Source organism: Amphiura filiformis, chromosome 8 (assembly GCF_039555335.1).
Source record: "Amphiura filiformis chromosome 8, Afil_fr2py, whole genome shotgun sequence".
Lineage (NCBI taxonomy): Eukaryota > Metazoa > Echinodermata > Ophiuroidea > Amphilepidida > Amphiuridae > Amphiura > Amphiura filiformis.
The window spans coordinates 26,294,166-26,312,660 of record NC_092635.1 but is presented as its reverse complement, the minus strand read 5'-3'; the positions used below and the strand labels follow the sequence as shown (position 1 = coordinate 26,312,660).

The 18,495-nt window shown below is 36.1% G+C and overlaps 1 protein-coding gene across 1 annotated transcript in view; it reads left to right on the top strand.

Annotated features, from left to right (window-relative positions):
• The window catches only part of LOC140158870 (SPARC-like), a 49,029-nt gene that overhangs the window by 4,112 nt on the left and 26,422 nt on the right, over nt 1-18,495 (top strand). The window contains exons 2-3 of the mRNA XM_072182128.1: nt 5,852-5,923; nt 15,116-15,152. Of these exons, the coding sequence (XP_072038229.1) occupies nt 5,876-5,923; nt 15,116-15,152 (85 nt within the window). The 5' untranslated portion in view covers nt 5,852-5,875. The remainder of the gene's footprint in view (nt 1-5,851; nt 5,924-15,115; nt 15,153-18,495) is intronic.

Sequence of the window (18,495 nt, the reverse complement as noted above, 5' to 3'; positions counted from 1 at the left end):
TATCAAGACTGGGAATAGCGCTGGAGCATTCCGATGCCATTCTCAATGCTACCTGAACAGGAATGTTAATCTGGGAAATGACAAAATCTTTTTATTTTGATCTTAATCTCAATCATCCTTCATTCAGTCCTAACTCAAAAAACTAACCTTAATTTTGAGTCTCTAAGTTGGCTAGCTGTTCTGTGTTCCAAAATCTTGCTGTGTTTAACTATAATCGCAACCCCAATCCTAATCCCAAGTTCCATTCTAACTCAAAAACCATTGTAAAGCTTAAATGTGACTGCCCGGTGTTCCCAAATTTTGTCCTGATGTTTGTAGATTTCACTCTTGCGAGATTTGAATTAAGGGGGTACTACACCCCTGGCCAATTTTGAGCCTATTTTTACATTTTTATCAAAAAGTATAGCCCATTGGTGACAAGTAAGATATGTATATTATAAGGGCAAGGACTACAACTACTGCACTGAAAATTCAGCAACTCAAGACAAGTAGTTATTGATTTATTGATCAAATATTGGTTTTCCCTCATTTTTGACTGTAACTCCACAACTGTTGTCTGTGCTGAAATAAAATTTCCAGTGCATTAGTTATAGTCCTTGCCCCTATAATATAAATATCTTACTTGTCACTAATGCGCTATAATTTTTGAGAAAAATGCAAAAATAGGCACAAAATTGGACAGGGGTGTAGTACCCCCTTAAAGATTTAAAAACTTGGTGGTGGTATATTGAGAACAATTTTCAAAGTTTTTCAACAAATAAGAGTTTTAAATCTGATTACACGAAAGTTGTGGGTTATATTTGTTTTACTTTTATACCACCAAATCTCTAAAACTATTCTGCAAACTGCGTTGGGCAGTTTGGTGCCAATTATAAGCAACCAATAGCCGGTAGCAATTTTCATAGCCTCGATATCGTGGTGTGCAGAAAGAAACTACATGCATTATGACATCATAACCGAGCAATTATTGAAGCCAACACACAGGTTTTTTACAAAGAGCCTGAAGCCTTTCAACTATTTAAGGTGGCTGTGTACTCTCAGATATGCATGTAGTAAAAGTGCAATAACTTTGTAATTATTCGCGCAAGATATATAAAAGTATACATTTTTATAAAGGCAAGACATCAATAAATCTTAATATAAATACAGATTTGGGGTAAAAACAACAATTATGAAGAAAATCACAAAAAGTGAGTTTTTGGCAATATTTGTTAGGTACATCATAACAAAAAACACTCTTTCCAAAATATTTTATTTTGTTTTTAGCTCAATCTTGAGGCTCCATTCCAAAAACGGTTTTTTATTTTTTGATATTGGCCTTATTTTTGAGATATTGACCATATAAGGCATCAATTTGAACTTTTAAAATTCACAAACGCCTATTTGCACAAAATGATGCACAAAATCATAAATAGACCAAAATATAAAAAATGAGAAAACCGTTTCTTGAGTCGATCATGCTTTTTACGATGATCATATTTGCTTACCTATAGATGCTGTATTTATTGAGTTATCGTGTACCTAAATCGTCATTTTACCGAGAAAATGAACATTGAAAGAATGGCCGTTGAAGTTTAAAGTGGTCACATTATGCACTTTCATCGAATCTTACAGGAGAATCTTGGCAGTTTTCGCTTTTCTACCTTATATAACGTGAACATCGGGTAAATCCACAGCCCCTTGAGAAGTTTGAGCGAAATCCATTCATAACTTGATATTTAAATCGGGGAAAGAACTTGAAAAAACCCACATTTTATCAGCTAAAACGGAGCCATTTGACCGCTAGGTTTTTGTGAAATCAGTGCTTCCGTGGTGCTTCCATAAGATGCGCCACAAGATGTAGATACGCGTTGCATGTCGTAGCGATTTGTGCGTTAACAAATTGCGCGATACGCCTAGCGATGCTTGTGATTGCTTGGCGTGTACCCTGCTGGTACAACAAAGATTTTCTTTCCTTTTCAATTTCAAATACGAGTGGAATAGTGAAATAAAATCCTTAAAATATTGCAGTTGGAGTTTACAAATCTGGATTTTCATTCATTGTATTTATAAAAAACATAACAAAGTACAAACTTATCAAAAAAACTCAATTTTGCGAAAGAAACCATGTCTAGAGTACACAGCCGCGTTAAGAAGCCTCAACCCAGCTGTATTGCAGATGTGAATCAACCATGTAGGCCTATAGAAATAACTGGGAGGAAGAAATGACTAAGACCCTGTTCACATTAGGAAATTTTCTTCTTTCGACGAACCTCGAACGAAGATTAAAAATGTTTTTTCCTAATGTGTACGCACTTTTCTTCCTTCGACGAAGATTAAAATTGCTTCGTTCGATGAAGCTAATTTTGTAATGTGTACGCTCACTTCGTTCAACGAAGGAAAGTGATCATATAACAAGTGACCTTCGCGGGCTTTAATAATAGCCTGGCGTTAATAGCTTCGTTCGAGCTTTGTTAAAGGAGTATTTCGTAATCCTAGCATCCTCTATTTATGTCATTTTTCATTAGATATCCACGAAAACAACCTATTCCCAAAATTTCAGTTGATTCCGATTTTGCGTTCGCTAGTTATGCATGATTATGTGTATTACACTACTCCATAGACAATGCGTTGTAATTTCGTTCTGGTGCACCAGAACGAAATTCAAATTTCACGATATCTTTGCTAAACGAATTAATCTGCAAGAAATATTTTGTACATAACCATTGTGTAGCCAGAGGTTTCCAGTGATATAAAAATCTCAACTTTTTTTGAGAAAAGTGGGGATGAGGCTGTGGATCACGAAATGCCCCTTTAATTTTCATGAAATGTGTACAGTGCATGGTCTTCGTTAACCGTAATGTGTACGCATGCTTAATTAGTTAATCAAGATTAACTTATCTTCGTCGAATGAAGAAATTTTCTAATGTGAACAGGGTCTAACTGAACGATGATGATCCGACTTTCAAGTATTGTAAGCTTTTGTTGAGCATGTTGAGGCCATGAATGTGTATTAAAGTTTTGTGCTAAAATTCATAAATTTACCTCACTTACCTATTTCTGTTTTTGGGGCGCCCGCTACGGCAGGGGCACCTTATTGGCACCACTTTGTGAAAAGTTTCTGATTTCACTCTTGCTAGATTTACTTTGCAATTGTGTTTTGTGAAAATTACCATTGGAATGTCCAACAGGAGACACCATCTTGAAAAAGCATTGCCCAGTGACATAGGGGCAGGGGGCAGGTTTGAATCGATCTGAAAATTTAGAATCCCATAGGAAAGTTGCTGGAAAATGGCTTGTGCTCTACCCATCTGCAGGCCAGTTTCCCCCAATCTTGGTCGTGCCCCCCCCCCCTATGATGACCCATGCTATGCCACTGGATTTGCTACTGAACAGTAAATGTTTAAAATAGACAAAACATGGAAATTCTAATTACCGTATTCATTCCAATAAGAGCCCATACCTCAATAAGCACCCTATATTGAGGTGACTGATAGACGTTGATGCAGTGAAATAGCTTGAGGATTTGAAGTCCTGTGTAAACTTGCAATACACAGAAAAGCTACTCGAACGTCTTGAGACCCTATTATAACATAGGTAAATTTGTCTCTAATAAATGGCCCTTACGGAAATATTAGGTAAACCACCAATAGAACGAGAAGATTTGACTCTTCAATTTGCATACCACTTTGTCCAATTTTTTTTCTCATTATTTCACAAAATGCAAAAAAACACAAAAATGCAATGGGTATGTAGTACCCCCTTAATGGACTCAGTGAGAAAAAATGTTTGTGCATAAAGTGGCAAAACATGGAAATCATGGCCTGTTGGAGTGGCCCATCTCTTTCAGAATACTTGTGATAACATTTTCTTCAGGCTCATATCTTTTGCACCCTGAAGTATTTTTTGCCCACCTGGATATCCAGCTTGAATCTCCATTTATGGAATATTACGTGTCTATAGATGGAACCAGCTAGTTGTGGGAAACAGGGCGGGGGTTACCTGAAATCCCTGTGGCTGACGTTGATATTCATTCAAAGACCACACAGTAATGGCCACAGAATAAAGGTAGTCTTTATTATCAAGTTTATAGAATGGCCATGCTTGGTCAGATGAGAATATGTCATCACTATTGTCCCATTTATAGTACATAATTATTGGCTATTCAAGTTGAAATCCATACACCCCCTATGGAAGACATTTGCCTTAATCTTCCACACAAAGAATATGAATTTCACATTCAGTTACCTGAATGGGTGCTTCCATTTGAAATCCACACCCCCGGTGTGGGCGATTAAGGTCTTGTCTTCCGTTGGGCATGTGTGGATTTCAACTGCAATAGATAGCCCATTACTTGAAAGGTGCATATTCGTGCACTACCTAACAGATCCAATCTTTGGTGATCACAGACTCTGGTACAGATCCAAAGCTTAAATGCTTGAGACAGAAGACCCCACTTTTTGAGTCTTGTAAAAATGTATTGCTGAAGCTTGAAGGGGGGTTACTCAGGACAAACTCAGACCATTCATGCAGCAAACACTAGCATTTTCGGCCTTTTGGAAAGCATAGAAGGAATAAAGAGAGAAGATGAACAAAAGTTTGTTAGCCTCTGGATTTGAACCTGGGACCCCTCGTATGCTATAAAGCACCCGATTGGTGACAAGTAGCGGTGGGCTATAGCGTTATAAAGGGCCCTTTGCTCTGCCAAAGGGGACCCAATTGGTGTGAATGTTCCAGTCATGCTGACACTATACCCACACAGTTGTCTGACCTTGTCCTGCTGAGGACAAGTCTCTTGCATATTACCTATATACACCCACAGTGCCTTGTGTTTAGTTAATCTTGCATCCTCTCTCCTACCTGTGGAGATGCCCAGAAGTTGCACAATCTGCTCCTTTTTGGTATGTCACTGTTTATCATGTTTAATATATAAGAGACTTTTGCTCAGGTTGTCTCTACATGTACCGTGCTCAAAACCCTGGTCTCAAAGCTGACAAATATTGTTTTCTTGATGTTGTGGTTTTCTCATCTGCCTTGCTGAAGATCAGTAATATGAATCCCTATTTGTTTCACAGCTGCCCTTTTCATAAATGTGAGGGAATCCTAGACCCTGAACAAAATCTTCCAGGGTCTATGAGAGAATCAAGCAACCAGTGGCATAGATTTCTTTTTGACAGGGGGGGGGGGGGTAAAAGTATAGTGAATCCAGTGCCCTTTGGCGACAGAATAGGTTTATGGTACAAATGGGTCATATTGCAAAAAAATTTGCCAAATTTTGCTAACATGGTGGAATATGGTGCAAAGGTGGAATAAGTTTGTGCAAAGAGCGCAAACAAGCTCGTTTTAGGCTATTTGGTCAGAAACCCATGCACATACAGGTGTCAACATTGGGGGAATTGATCACCCATCCCCACAGAATTTATGCCTATGCAAACAACAAGACTGAGTCAATTTGTCAAATTGATTTTTTCCATTATCTGTTCCCTAGAACTAGGAAGGAAGGGTTGTACCACCCCCTCCCTAAGATTTTTTTTATCCTTCACAAAAAATGTGCATGTTTACGCCCAAACGACCTAAGCATATAGTAGATCCATCCTTCGCGCTCAGGGGGGTTGATGAGGCTCACCATTTGGTTTCTACAGTAAAATCAATGATTTCCATTTTGCTAGATTGTAAAATTTGCTAGCCTTGTACGGTATATGCCATTTAGGGTCAAATTTTGAAATGCTGTGACAAGCATGGGTACCAGTGTACCACTTTAAGTACCGTATGCGAGTGAATCCCTGTGCATAGACCGTATAGCAAAAATCAAACTACACTAAAATAGTGTACTTTTGAAATAACATTTTTATTTATTTTTTTTTCATTTCAGATTTAGTCTATAAACCTTCACATCATGGAATTCAGTTTACAATGTATATTTCTCATATTCTCTGCTGCATTGGTAAGTATTCAAATATTACAAGCAAGTCATTATTTATTTCATTATCTGAATCAATATATTATTGAAAAATAACATTTTGGTGTTTTGCAAAAGTTCATTCTACAAATCATATACTTTGAAAACTTGCTTAATTTATTGTTGTTAATGAGTTATGTACGCTTTACAAAAGTGTTGTTGTTTCAGCCCTCTTTACAACATAACTCAAGAACCACAGGACCTACAAAAGTATATCTGTGATATTTAATTTGAATTATTCTACACGCTCGTTATGAATTGAGCAATGCAATTTTTGCTAAAGCTCACTACCATTCGCAAGATGCTGTGAACTACATTTTTTTTGCTGCTTCGACCAACAATACATTGTATACCCTTAAAGGAGTAAAATTCAATTCTGGGTCTGTGATCTCCCAAATAATGACCCCCAAATATTGCGATGTCACAAGCTAGTAGCAAGGTGATAAAAAGTGGGGTGCCCAAAGTTACGCGAAGCTGACAAAATGTTCAAAAAAGTGCAAAAATTGCACAAAGTGCAAAAAAGTGGGGCGCCCTGCTTGCTACGAGCATACGATGTCACCTAGATTTCTTGGGCATAAATTTGGGGACAAACAAGACCATGTTGTAAAAAGCCCTCCATGCGACTGTGCCTAATGTCACATGCACTATAAAGATCCAGATGAAAAATATTTCTGTATTTTAAAGTTGAAATCCTGCTACACTTAAGTGCCGATACTGATTCAACAGGAAATAATGTATTACTATTACAGGAAATTATATACATACATAATTGCATAATTATTTCTGAAATTAATTAACTAATAAGTGGATATGTGTAAGTCTGACCTTTAGAAAGAGTTACTGTTTATTTTTACACACAATATGATGGAACTCCTGAGAAACTTTGAACTTGTGGTATTTTCTATACCTAACCAAAGACCACACAATCCGTGAAAACTGACCAATCTGTTCTGGGTCAGCCGGTACGCTATGTTCCCCCTGCTGCGTTGCCATAGACCTCACAGTTAGTGACCGGGTCTTAATGGCTGCTGCAATTAAGGGTGTTTTTTTTTCCTGAAGTAATTCCCATTTGCAGTACATTTATTATCAACTTTGAAGACCGCTTTGAAGTCAGAATTTTATTTTCATCTAAGACTGCTAATAATTTGTTATGTTGCTAACTTTACGAGGGAACATTCTTTTTCAGAGTGAAAATTAACTCTCAAATTGAAAATTGTAGGTCATTCCACAAAGTGGAAATTCTGAACTTTTTGAACCATATGCCCATGCATGCACCCTTAAGTTCCTTAAACCTATTGAATAAACCCCTATGGCTCCTATTGGTATAATGTCTACATTTGATATGGGCTAGGCAACACACTTGGCGTCACAAACCTTTTATCCTGGACTAGGCCTAGGCCTATGTTTTGTAAGATATACTGAGTTGTGAGTTCGAAAGAATAGTATTCCTGTAATGGATGTTGTAATATTATCTGGTCTAATTTTGATACAATTGCAAGTAAAGAAGAATTGAATCTCATCTGATCTGACCTTTTTGCTTCTACTAACAAATGGAATCATTTGAATGAGAATGTTCTGAAATGTAATGTGGATGGAGTATACAGGCATGAGAATTTCAGTTATAAAACTGAATTCAGTTTTTAGTCAAAATGTCCGCAAATTTACTATTTTAGCCTGTTTTTGGTACTTTTTGCTCAATTTTACGCGCATTTTCAGTTTTTTTAAGAAAGTGCAGTCTCATGCCTGAGTATAGTTTTACCAAGAAGGAATCATTGCACATTAATTTGTGTATATCTCAACAAGCTGATTGTACTTCCTATGATTTCATATTCCAACCCTTAATAAGTAATATTAATATTAAATCAACACTTTGAAGTGACTTGACTTTGCAGCTGCATGGGCTTACAGAATTAGGATTTGAAAGTATTATTCATCCACCATCTCCTTTTTGTGTTGCCTGGGCACCTTCCTATCATCACTCACTAATATATTAGTGACGTTTACCCCAAATGTTAAAGAAGGGTGCCATTCTCGGCAGGATGGTTGGTCGTTGTTTATATATTCCAAAATAGATGCCCTAATGATACTTCCATTAACTTGCCATTACATTAAGGTTGGTATTTGTCCAACATCTCTTTTTTTGTCAAAGAAAATAACACATAATTAATTGCTCAATCAGTTTCAACATAGACCATTTATTTTTTCAAGTGGTTGGATAGTTCTTCTTTTGAAGATCTACTCATCTAGGGTACTGCAAATTAACAATTTCCTTTCATCTACAATTCTGGGAAACCTAGTCACCAGTCTATCAACCACTTTTCAGCTACTTTTCTGGGGTTTAGTTAGCTTTTTAATAATCATGCTTACAGCATAAAGCGCTTTATAAATATGTACTTTTTTTAAAAATGCAAATGGCCCAAATACGGAACAGGCTTCAACTTTGTCGATACTGCTGTTTTATCTTTTTTTGCCCACTTTTTCCAAAACCCCAAATGATAATAACATACCTTCATTTTTAATTAAGCAAATTATACACAATTTTTATTTTTTTTTACACTTCTGCTTGGGTAGCTGAATGGGCTTTAACTGCACCCAAATTAGGCAGGTGCAATCCCATTGGAAACCCAAATTTTATGGAATAAATTATTATTTTCCCCTTGGTAATTAATAGGTTTAATGTCTAAATAAAAATTCCTTGGGTCAAATTTTTTCTCAATTCAATAATTTTCAACAGCTTTATTCTCTATTTCTTGTAATTGGAAAGTTTATATCTGTATGAGCTAAAACAGCAACTGCTTTTATGAAGTGAACAAATATGACCTCAAATGCTAAATTTTGAAATTTTAATAAAAAGGTTATATACTAAATATTATTCAATGTCAAAATGTCATTCAAATAGTATGTGACAAGTTTGCCCTTATGTTCTATGAGAAAAAATCTAGATGATATACCTGGCATGCCCCTACACTCTAAATTAGAAAGACTTAAAATTTAAATCTTAGTTGAGACTTGAAATGTTTTAAGTCTTTAAGATTTATTTTACGCGGGGTTTGATTTAAATTTTCTTTGGGATCGGCAAAAAGAAAATCTATTTTTAAATCTTTCGAAAGATTTAAACAGTAAACCAATCACAACGCGATGGTGTGTGCACGTGATCAAGTCGAAACGCTTTCCTGGACTGCTCAGCCGCCATCTTTCTTTTGCGATTTCGTGTGTGGCGAGCGAATGAATGAAGTGATATGGACGATTTGTTTTGCAGAATGGCATCCCAGATGCTGTAATTGCCAATGTCAGTGACTATAACTTCCATGAGAAAGCTTACATTGTTGTGCACGAAGGGCCAATGTGAACATTATCTTCAATCGCCGAGATACACATGTAGTAGTCTGTGCTTCTGCTATATAAGCTTACCTATACACATAATATAATTTATAAATGGGTAAGCTTATTTCCATGAAGGATCACACTCGGCCACTGCAGAGACACTGGAATTATCACTGGCACTGCAGACTATTGCTTGAACTTTATGAAAGAAGTAGTCCTGACTTGGTATTACTGCCGTGAATAGACGTATTGCTTGATAAGAATTAAGTCACACAGACTTGTATTTAATATCGATATTTAAATCCCCATAAAGATTTATATTATTTTGAAATAAATCCCAGATATGCTTAAAAGTAAATCTTAAAGGACTTGAATATTAAATCCAATGGACTTGCATTTTTAAATCCCTGTGGGACTGAAATTTATAAAACTTTGTAAAGATTTATTTTAATCCTATATTGATTGGTCCCTAACTACAGTCTTTTGGATTTGAATTTAAATCCCTGTAATTTAGAGTGTACCATTCACTGCTGGTATAGTTGATTTGTAATGGCATACACCTGTATCAAAGTGATTGGATGGACCATGTCCCGGGAAAATTCCCTCTTTGAAGTTGATTTTTGTGCACCTTGCTAATTTATGCAGTAATGCACGCAGCTCACTCAAATTTGAAGAAATCAGCTTTAATTTTGACGATATAGTGCAGGCTTTGCCATTTGAAAAAAAGCTTAAATAATCGTTCTCCTTGAGTGCTACAGGAGAGCACTAGGAGAGCATTTTTACTGTACTGTATATTATTGTTACACCAAAGGTAGGAGAGCAATAAAAAGCTCTCCTGGGCTTTATTTGAGGGAGTGATGGGGAGCAATCGCTCTAGCTCTCCTCAAACGGCAAAGCCTGATAGCAAATTATAGAAAAAGGAAACCAAAGTCCCTCTATTAGCTTGATCAGTCTTGTTGTCACATATGCACATCTGATCAAATTCAGTTTTCGTCACTTGTTAGGATAGATTCACAGGAAGTTTTCAACTTGAAACAGGAAGACCAATTGAGGTGAAATAAACTTGTAAAAGGTGAACTACATGTAGGATTCCAAAATGATTACGTCAAATACATGTAGGATTTGGTAGGTCTAAATGGTTTACAACATGCATAAATGATACTTAATGGATATATCTTCTGTTTTTGTTAATTCATAGTGGGTGCCACTTATTTTTAGGATCTTGGAGTGAAAAATGTGCACTCAAATTGTTTAAGTAAATTGTCTCCAAATTGTTGTGATACCTGCAAAATATTTTATGCAAACAACAATTTGTAAAGACATAGCTTGATCTTTAAAATAATAGGGCCTATAGTTTAGTTATCCCAGGAATTGAATTCTAGCCTCCAGTGGCGTCGCCATTGAAAGTGGGGGGGGCAGGTTGTTCAGTTTCCCCGAATGGAGTCTGATTAATAGTGTAAACGAGCGGAATGACTGATTTCCCCCGAATTTCCCCCGAAAGTGGGGGGCTGCCCCCCCTTTGCACACACCACTGCTAGCCTCTTGGAATTGTCTTTTGTGGCTAGGGTCAACCTCCTTGGTGCATGGAAGTTTTCACACAAGCTTACAAAGCTAGGGCAAGGCTTGTAAAACATACGAACCACAATGAAGCCCAATAAGGGAATTCAGACCCATTTCAGGTACCATGGATTCAGTCACTGTCTTAATGAGGTGGTGCTAGCCAAGGAAAAATTATCACATTTTATTCACTAAGCCAGACATGCCTGAGGATTGTGTGACTCAAGACTTCATTTGGGTGTGCCTGAAGAGATAATATTCTAACCAAGTTGGAGTTGCACAGCACTGTTATTGTACTAGTGCTATACAAGTTGTATTTTAACGATGATTTATCGAGACTTTTGTCAGGCGCGGATTTTTTAATATCAGAGTTGTGTGGTATGAATTTCAAACAGGCAAATTTGTGAATTTTTATAACAAATGAAAACAACAACAAACACAAATCTATTTTTGCATATTTTAGAGTCTGTCAAAAAGTCTGTTGAAAAAAAGAACATTTATGTTATTTTATACATTATCATTTGTAGATGGGGAGATAACTCGGATAAATCGGAATCAATTGAAAATTTGGGAATAAGCTTTTTTCATGGATATTGAAAATATGTCATAAAAGAGAATGCAAGCATCACGAAAATACTCCATTAACAGAGAATAAATATTCACAGTTTTGCCACTTACCTGTTTGCCACATATTTTTCCCCATATTTTGATGGGCCTAGTACTAGCCCAATAAACTCACCAAAGAAGACAATGCATTACCTATACCTTGCTTTATTTAAACTTCATGAAATTTAAACAATTAAATTGCAAACAATGTCAATATTTTTGTCTGGCATTTGTTGATTTATTGTGTTATCAAGTAAAAAACAGGATGTTATCAAGACAAGAAATGGTATGATAGATACCCGATAGACATAGCATATAGCATGAATGGTAGACTCTGATTTAGCTGATACCGGGAACTATATCATACATGTAGCTTACTTCAACTACCTTCATTGTTGAGTCTTTTATATGGTGTCAACCTGCAATGTTGAAGGTTTGCTATGCCAAAGATTTGCTATGTTGAAGGTTTGCTATGCCAAAGATTTGCTATGTTGAAGGTTTGCTATGTCATATGATATCTTATGTTGAAGGTTCACTATGCCAAAGATTTGCTATGTTAAAGGTTCACTATGTTTTAAAGATTTGCTTTGCTGAAGGTTCACTCTGCCAAAGATATTGAAGGCTCACATGTGCCAACGATTTGCTGTTTTGATGACAAAATGTTGAAGGTTCACTATGCCAAAGATTTGCATTGTTGAAGGTTTGCTATGTCAAAGATTTGCTATGTTGAAAGTTTGTTATGTCAAAGATGCAAGGTTTGTGATGTCAAAGATTTGCTATGTTGAAGGATTGCTATTTGAAAGATTTGCTATGTTGAAGGTTCACTGTGCCAAAGATTTGCTATGTTGAAGGTTCACTGTGCCAAAGATTTGCTATGTTGAAGGTTCACTGTGCCAAAGATTTGCTATGTTGAAGGTTTGCTATGCCAAAGATTTGTTTTGTTGAAGGTTTGCTATGTCAAAGATTTGCTTTGTTGAAGTTTGCTATGTCAAATATTTGCTATGTTGAAGGTTCACTGTGCCAAAGATTTGCTTTGTTGAAGGTTTGCTATGCCAAAGATTTGTTTTGTTGAAGGTTTGCTATGCCAAAGATTTGTTTTGTCGAAGGTTCACTCTGCCAAAGATTTGCTATGTTGAAGGTTCACTATGTCAAAGATTTGCTTTGTTGAAGGTTCACTATGTCAAAGATTTGCTTGTTGAAGGTTTGCTATGCCACAGATTTGCTATGTTGAAGGTTCACTATGCCAAAGATTTGCTATGTTGAAGGTTTGCTATGTTAGAGATTTGCTATGTTGAAGGTTTGCCAAAGATTTGCTATGTTGAAGGTTTGCCAAAGATTTGCTATGTTGAAGGTTTGCCAAAGATTTGCTATGTTGAAGGTTTGCTATGTCAAAGATTTGCTATGTTGAAGGTTTGCTATGTCAAAGATTTGCTATGTTGAAGGTTTTGCTATATGTCAAATATTTGCTATGTTGAAGGTTTGCTATGTCAAAGATTTGCTTTGTTGAAGGTTTGCTATGTCAAAGATTTGCTATGTTGAAGGTTTGCTATGTTAAAGATTTGCTATGTTGATGGTTTGCAAAAGATTTGCTTTGTTGATGGTTTGCCAAAGATTTGCTATGTTGAAGGTTCACTATGCCAAAGATTTGATATGTTGAAGGTCCACAGGTTTGCTATGTCAAAGATTTGCTATGTTGAAGGTTTGCTATGTTAAAGATTTGCTATGTTGATGGTTTGCAAAAGATTTGCTTTGTTGATGGTTTGCCAAAGATTTGCTATGTTGAAGGTTCACTGTGCCAAAGATTTGCTATGTTGAAGGTTCACTGTGCCAAAGATTTGCTATGTTGAAGGTTCACTGTGCCAAAGATTTGCTATGTTGAAGGTTCACTGTGCCAAAGATTTGTTATGTTTTGATGACAAAAGGATCTTAGCTTTCCCATTTTTGTCGAGTAAAACTAATAATGTGATCATATGTCAGAAGTTGGTCATTAGGAAATCTGGATCATATCATTATGTGGTGTTGTGTTATAAATAGGAAGCGTTAATGAGGTATTAGTCAGTACAGACAAGATGAGTAGTGAAAGACGTCCTTAAACTTTGAGAAAAATCCTATCATATCTTGTCACTCATACTCTTTCTTGACCTTATCTGTTAAGCTTGCTATGGGTGAAATAAATGTCACAGGGGAAGTTGTCCAAAGTTGTTCAAAATTGTCAAAAATTACCAAAGTTGCATTAAGTTGTGCAAAGTTCCTCAAAGTTACGTAAAATTTGCAAAGTTGCACAAAGTTCCTCGAACTGAGTTACATAAAAATTTTAAAAATTGCACAAAGTTCCTCAAAGTTATGTAAAATTGTGCAAAATTGTTCAAAGTTGCGCAAAATTGTTCAAAGTTGCACAAAAGGTCATCAACGTTGCATTAAGTTGCGTAAAGATGCACCAAGTTACTCAGTGTTCCTTAAAGTTGCATACATTTGCGCAAAATTACTCAATGTTAATGCAAACTTGCACAAAATTGTCAAAAATTCAAATGACAACTTTGAGCAGTTTTGCAAAATTTGCACAACTTTGGTCAATTTTGACAATTTTGGACAACTTCGGGCAACTTCCCCTGTGACATGGGCCTAAATTAAAGCCATATTTTTATGGTATATTCCACTAGTATGCAGCACATCACAACTGTTATTGTGCATTGTTTTTTGTCTGTACATGCATAAAGGATCGAATGCTGAAGGCTCGGGCTAAAGACACCCAAAAAAGGCATGCACCTACAAGTACAAGATGGTGGACATGCAAAGTCATATCGATCACCTCTATATACCGGTACTTACATAAACTGCTGGATCATTTCAGACATTGACGTGCCAAGGATCTTGACTAATGCATTCATATCCCAGCATCTTTTCTTGTTACCATTCTTAAATAGGTTTGACTTTTATGCAAGAGAAAAAGCACCATTATTCAGTGTTAATTGCTTACTTTTATTACAATAGGCATATTAAAAACTTACTTTCAGCACTCTGGAAGTGAAATATTATTTTTCATCATGAGCTTGTATTATTAGTCATTACGTAAATTGTATTAAATTGTTCCCAGATATAATTTAGGATATGTAAACTTATAAGGAGACATAATTTTTAGGATAGAATGACTAGGGTTTTTACAAGCTTGGTGATATAGTTATTTGCTAGATGCCCAGGCTAGACATTGCTGATGTAGGTCCAGTTCACAAAGGGTCCATTGGGCAACGAAAAAAAGAAACCCTGTTCTACGGGCGGACGGACCTTTCAAGTAGGGTCGGTCGGTCAACCTTTTTTTTTTTTAAGTGACCCAAAAAAATCATCAAAATCTATAAATAATTTGCAATTCGAGAAAATACGAAAAAAAATTTGTTTCTGAAATATCCGAAATTTGGGTCGTCATTCCTTTGTACAGGAAAAAATTTTTCCCCAATTTATTAATCTGGGTCGGTCGGGCCCGTAGAACAGGGTTTTTTTTTTTCGTAGCCTTACCACATTTTTGTGGGATCAAGTCCTTTTATAGAAAAAATTCAAATAAATGAGCTTAATTTAAAAAAAATTCCTTAAACATGGCTATGAACCTTCCATTATAAAGATTGTACGATTGTTTAAATGTTAATTTTCGAGGTATTTTTTACTTGTAATATTTTTCTTGACTTTCTTTTCTTTCAGGTTGTAGCTCAAGATGTCCTTCCACAAGGTGAACAAGGTATGCTTGCACTAAAACACTTATAGTCCAGTCAATCTAAACAAATTAGTGGTGTCACTCACCACTAATTGCAACAGAATTTTTTTCACTTTTATACGTTTTCGAGATGTCCCTGAACATCATACCAAAAATATACTAAAATATACTTGGTGGAAAGGTAGTTTTTGGCGGGAAAAGGTCATACAAGGGTCAAATTTCAAAATTGCTTTAATCTTTTTAAAAACTATACCAAAGCATTCCTCTATTCTTAATTAAGGATTCAGAAAAAGTATAGTTTGTCATATCTGTGATGTACCATTCTCAAGTTATAAGCAAAAAGGTCAAAGGTCAAATTTTAGGCTCCACGTGGGTCAACTTCGTAAATATGCTCCAATCTCCTTAAAAATGGTCTCAATGTGTTCGTCCTTTAAAAACACTCCAATATAAGAATAGTTTGCCATATCTTGGATGCTTCGTTACCTAGGTAGCAAGGTAAAAGAGGTCATTGACCATTGAACTCTATTAACCCCGACCTAGTTTTCGATGTTACGCATGAAATTAAACAACCTAAACAGTGCAAATATTCTTTAAATGAATTATGTTTGCAAGCCGAACAATTTGAGACCATTTTGGTTAAAATCGGACAATTTTTAGTTTTTTGACCTCGGTTGAACCCAACATCTGACCTTTGACCTTTTTGGTTATAACTCAAGAACCGTACATCACAGGTATGGCAAACTATATTTTTTCTGAATCCTTATGACTAGAGGAATAATTTGGTATAGTTTTTAAAATGATTGGAAAAATGATTTTGAAATTTGACCCCTGTATGACCTTTTCCCACCAAAAACTACCTTTCCACCAAGTATATTTTAGTATACTTTTTGTATGCTGTTCAGGGGACATCTGTGACATTCATAGGAGTGAAAAAAATTCTGTTGCAATTAGTGGTGAGTCAAAACCCACTTTGACTGGACTATTATAAATAAATATTGCTTTGACCCCCATCTGTGTTATTGTTTTCCCCTTCATTTATTATCATTGGTTTTAAAAGTTTTAAAAGACACCAAAAGAAGATGCCCATAGTATTTCAATTTGACACTCATATTATTTCAATTTGACACCCATAGTATTTCAATTTGACACCCATAGTATTTCAAGTTGACACCCATAGTATTTCAATTTGACACCCATAGTATTTTAATTTGACACCCATAGTATTTCAATTTGACACCCATAGTATTTTAATTTGACACCCATAGTATTTCAATTTGACATTCATAGTATTTCAATTTGACACCCATAGTATTTCAATTTGAGTATTTCAATTTGACACCTATAGTATTTCAATTTGACACCATAATATTTCAATTTGACACCCATAGAGATAGTATTTCAATTTGATACCCATAGTAGGCCCCTACTTCAATTTGACACCCATAGTATTTCAATTTGACACCCATAGTATTTCAATTTGACTTTAATTTGACACTCATAGTATTTCAATTTGACATAGTATTTCAATTTGACACCCATAGTATTTCAATTTGACACTCATAGTATTTCAACTTGACACCCATAGCATTTCAATGGCACTCAGTTTTTATGTGAATTGTGATTTTAGTCAGATCAAATCTGGGAGGACTTCATTAACATTTAGTCACTCCAAACTCATGAAGGTAAACCCTTTGGACAGTGGTTTCAGAGTTATGATGGATTATAGCCATTAATAGGAATTCATAAAAAGAATGGGCTCATATTGAAATACCCTACCACGTTTTCACACAGAAAGAAGGCAGGATTCCCCTCGCTAAGCGCGCGCTTCAGGAAAGCTCGGTCATAAAATGGATGGATTGTATGCATCAGTGATACACCCTGCCCAGGATTTTAACAAAGAAGGCTAGCACAGGAAAGCTGCAGGATGGCACACACCTTCCTGTGTAAGGGAATTTCAATATGAGCCTTATGTAAAATGGCAACTTTCAGATCAACCATGGAAGTAGAAGATCAAAAACGTTTTGTTTTAGCGTGATATAAGATCTCAAGAAGCTGGATAGATTGCAAGCTCAGTAAGACATTATTATCTTGTCTTGTCATAATTTTGTAACTCCATTCACCAAGAAAACTTGTGAGTGAACCCTGGGCCCGGCAGGCACTATAGTTTCATCCTGCCATATCTACTACGCTTTCATTGGGTAAGGTCACGTATTCAATGGGTTTTTGTATAGGAACATAATATGATGACTAGCGGGAGGTCTGATTTTGTGTAAGCGCAAAAATGTGTTATCTGTGATCGCTGCCTTCAAAATGAAATGGTTATAGAAAGTCTACACAAATTCAGAGATACTTATACTGGTAAATGTCCAGTGGATGATTTCTCCCTAGGGTTTGGGGTGGAGTGGGACTGGGATTCTCCCCATGATTAAACCTAGATGTGTTTCAAAATAGTAAATTTTTGGAGAAATCATCAAAACCATTCAAGATAGCTCTACTGGTACCATTCAAGATAGCTCTGTTTATTTCTGGCAATTTTGTAAAATTAGTGGTCTTAGGGCAGTTTTGATTTGTTGTAGCTCCTCACCCCCCAAATGCTGCACCATCTTGGAATTGTCGAGATGATAAATATTCTCTTAATGTTAAAGAGTGAAAAACTCCCTCTCCAAAAGATTGAGAAGAGTGAAAACCACTCCAAAGGGTGTGAAAATCACTCCTTAAGAGCGAAAACCACTTTTCCCAAGGTATATTATAAGGGACATTGCGCTTTTTTGAATAATGACCCTATCATTCATACATTAAGTATTTTTATTCTTCTCACTCTTTTGGAAAGTGAGTAGTTCACTCTTTTACTTCAAGAGAGTATGTGGCTTCTCCAAAAGCGGCGAGAAGAGTGAAAACCACTTCAAAGGGATTGAAAATCACTCCTAAAAGAGTTCAAATCATTCCTAAAAGAGTTAAATCACTCCTAAAAGAGTACAAACCACTCCTAAAAGAGTGAAAATCACTCCCTTAAAGAGATAAAATCCACTCGTAAAAGAGTGAAAACCATTTTCAAGGTATGATGTTTAAGGGACATCATGCTGAAAGAGTTGTTTTGACTCTTCTCACTTCTCACTCTTTTGGAAAGTGAGATTGTCACTCTTTTACCTCAACCTCAAGAGAGTATGTGTCCTCAGTACCTAAGAACGATATAAACTGCACACCCAAAGAGCAGCAATCACACAACACAAGGCAGCCATTGGATTTGATTCCTTCACGCTTGAACCGGTTCAGATATATGAGATGAAATTGTGGACGGTATTTTTCTTGTCACAGTATGGTTGGATGATAAAGTCTGACCCTGTCCTTAGGATGAGTTAATAACTTA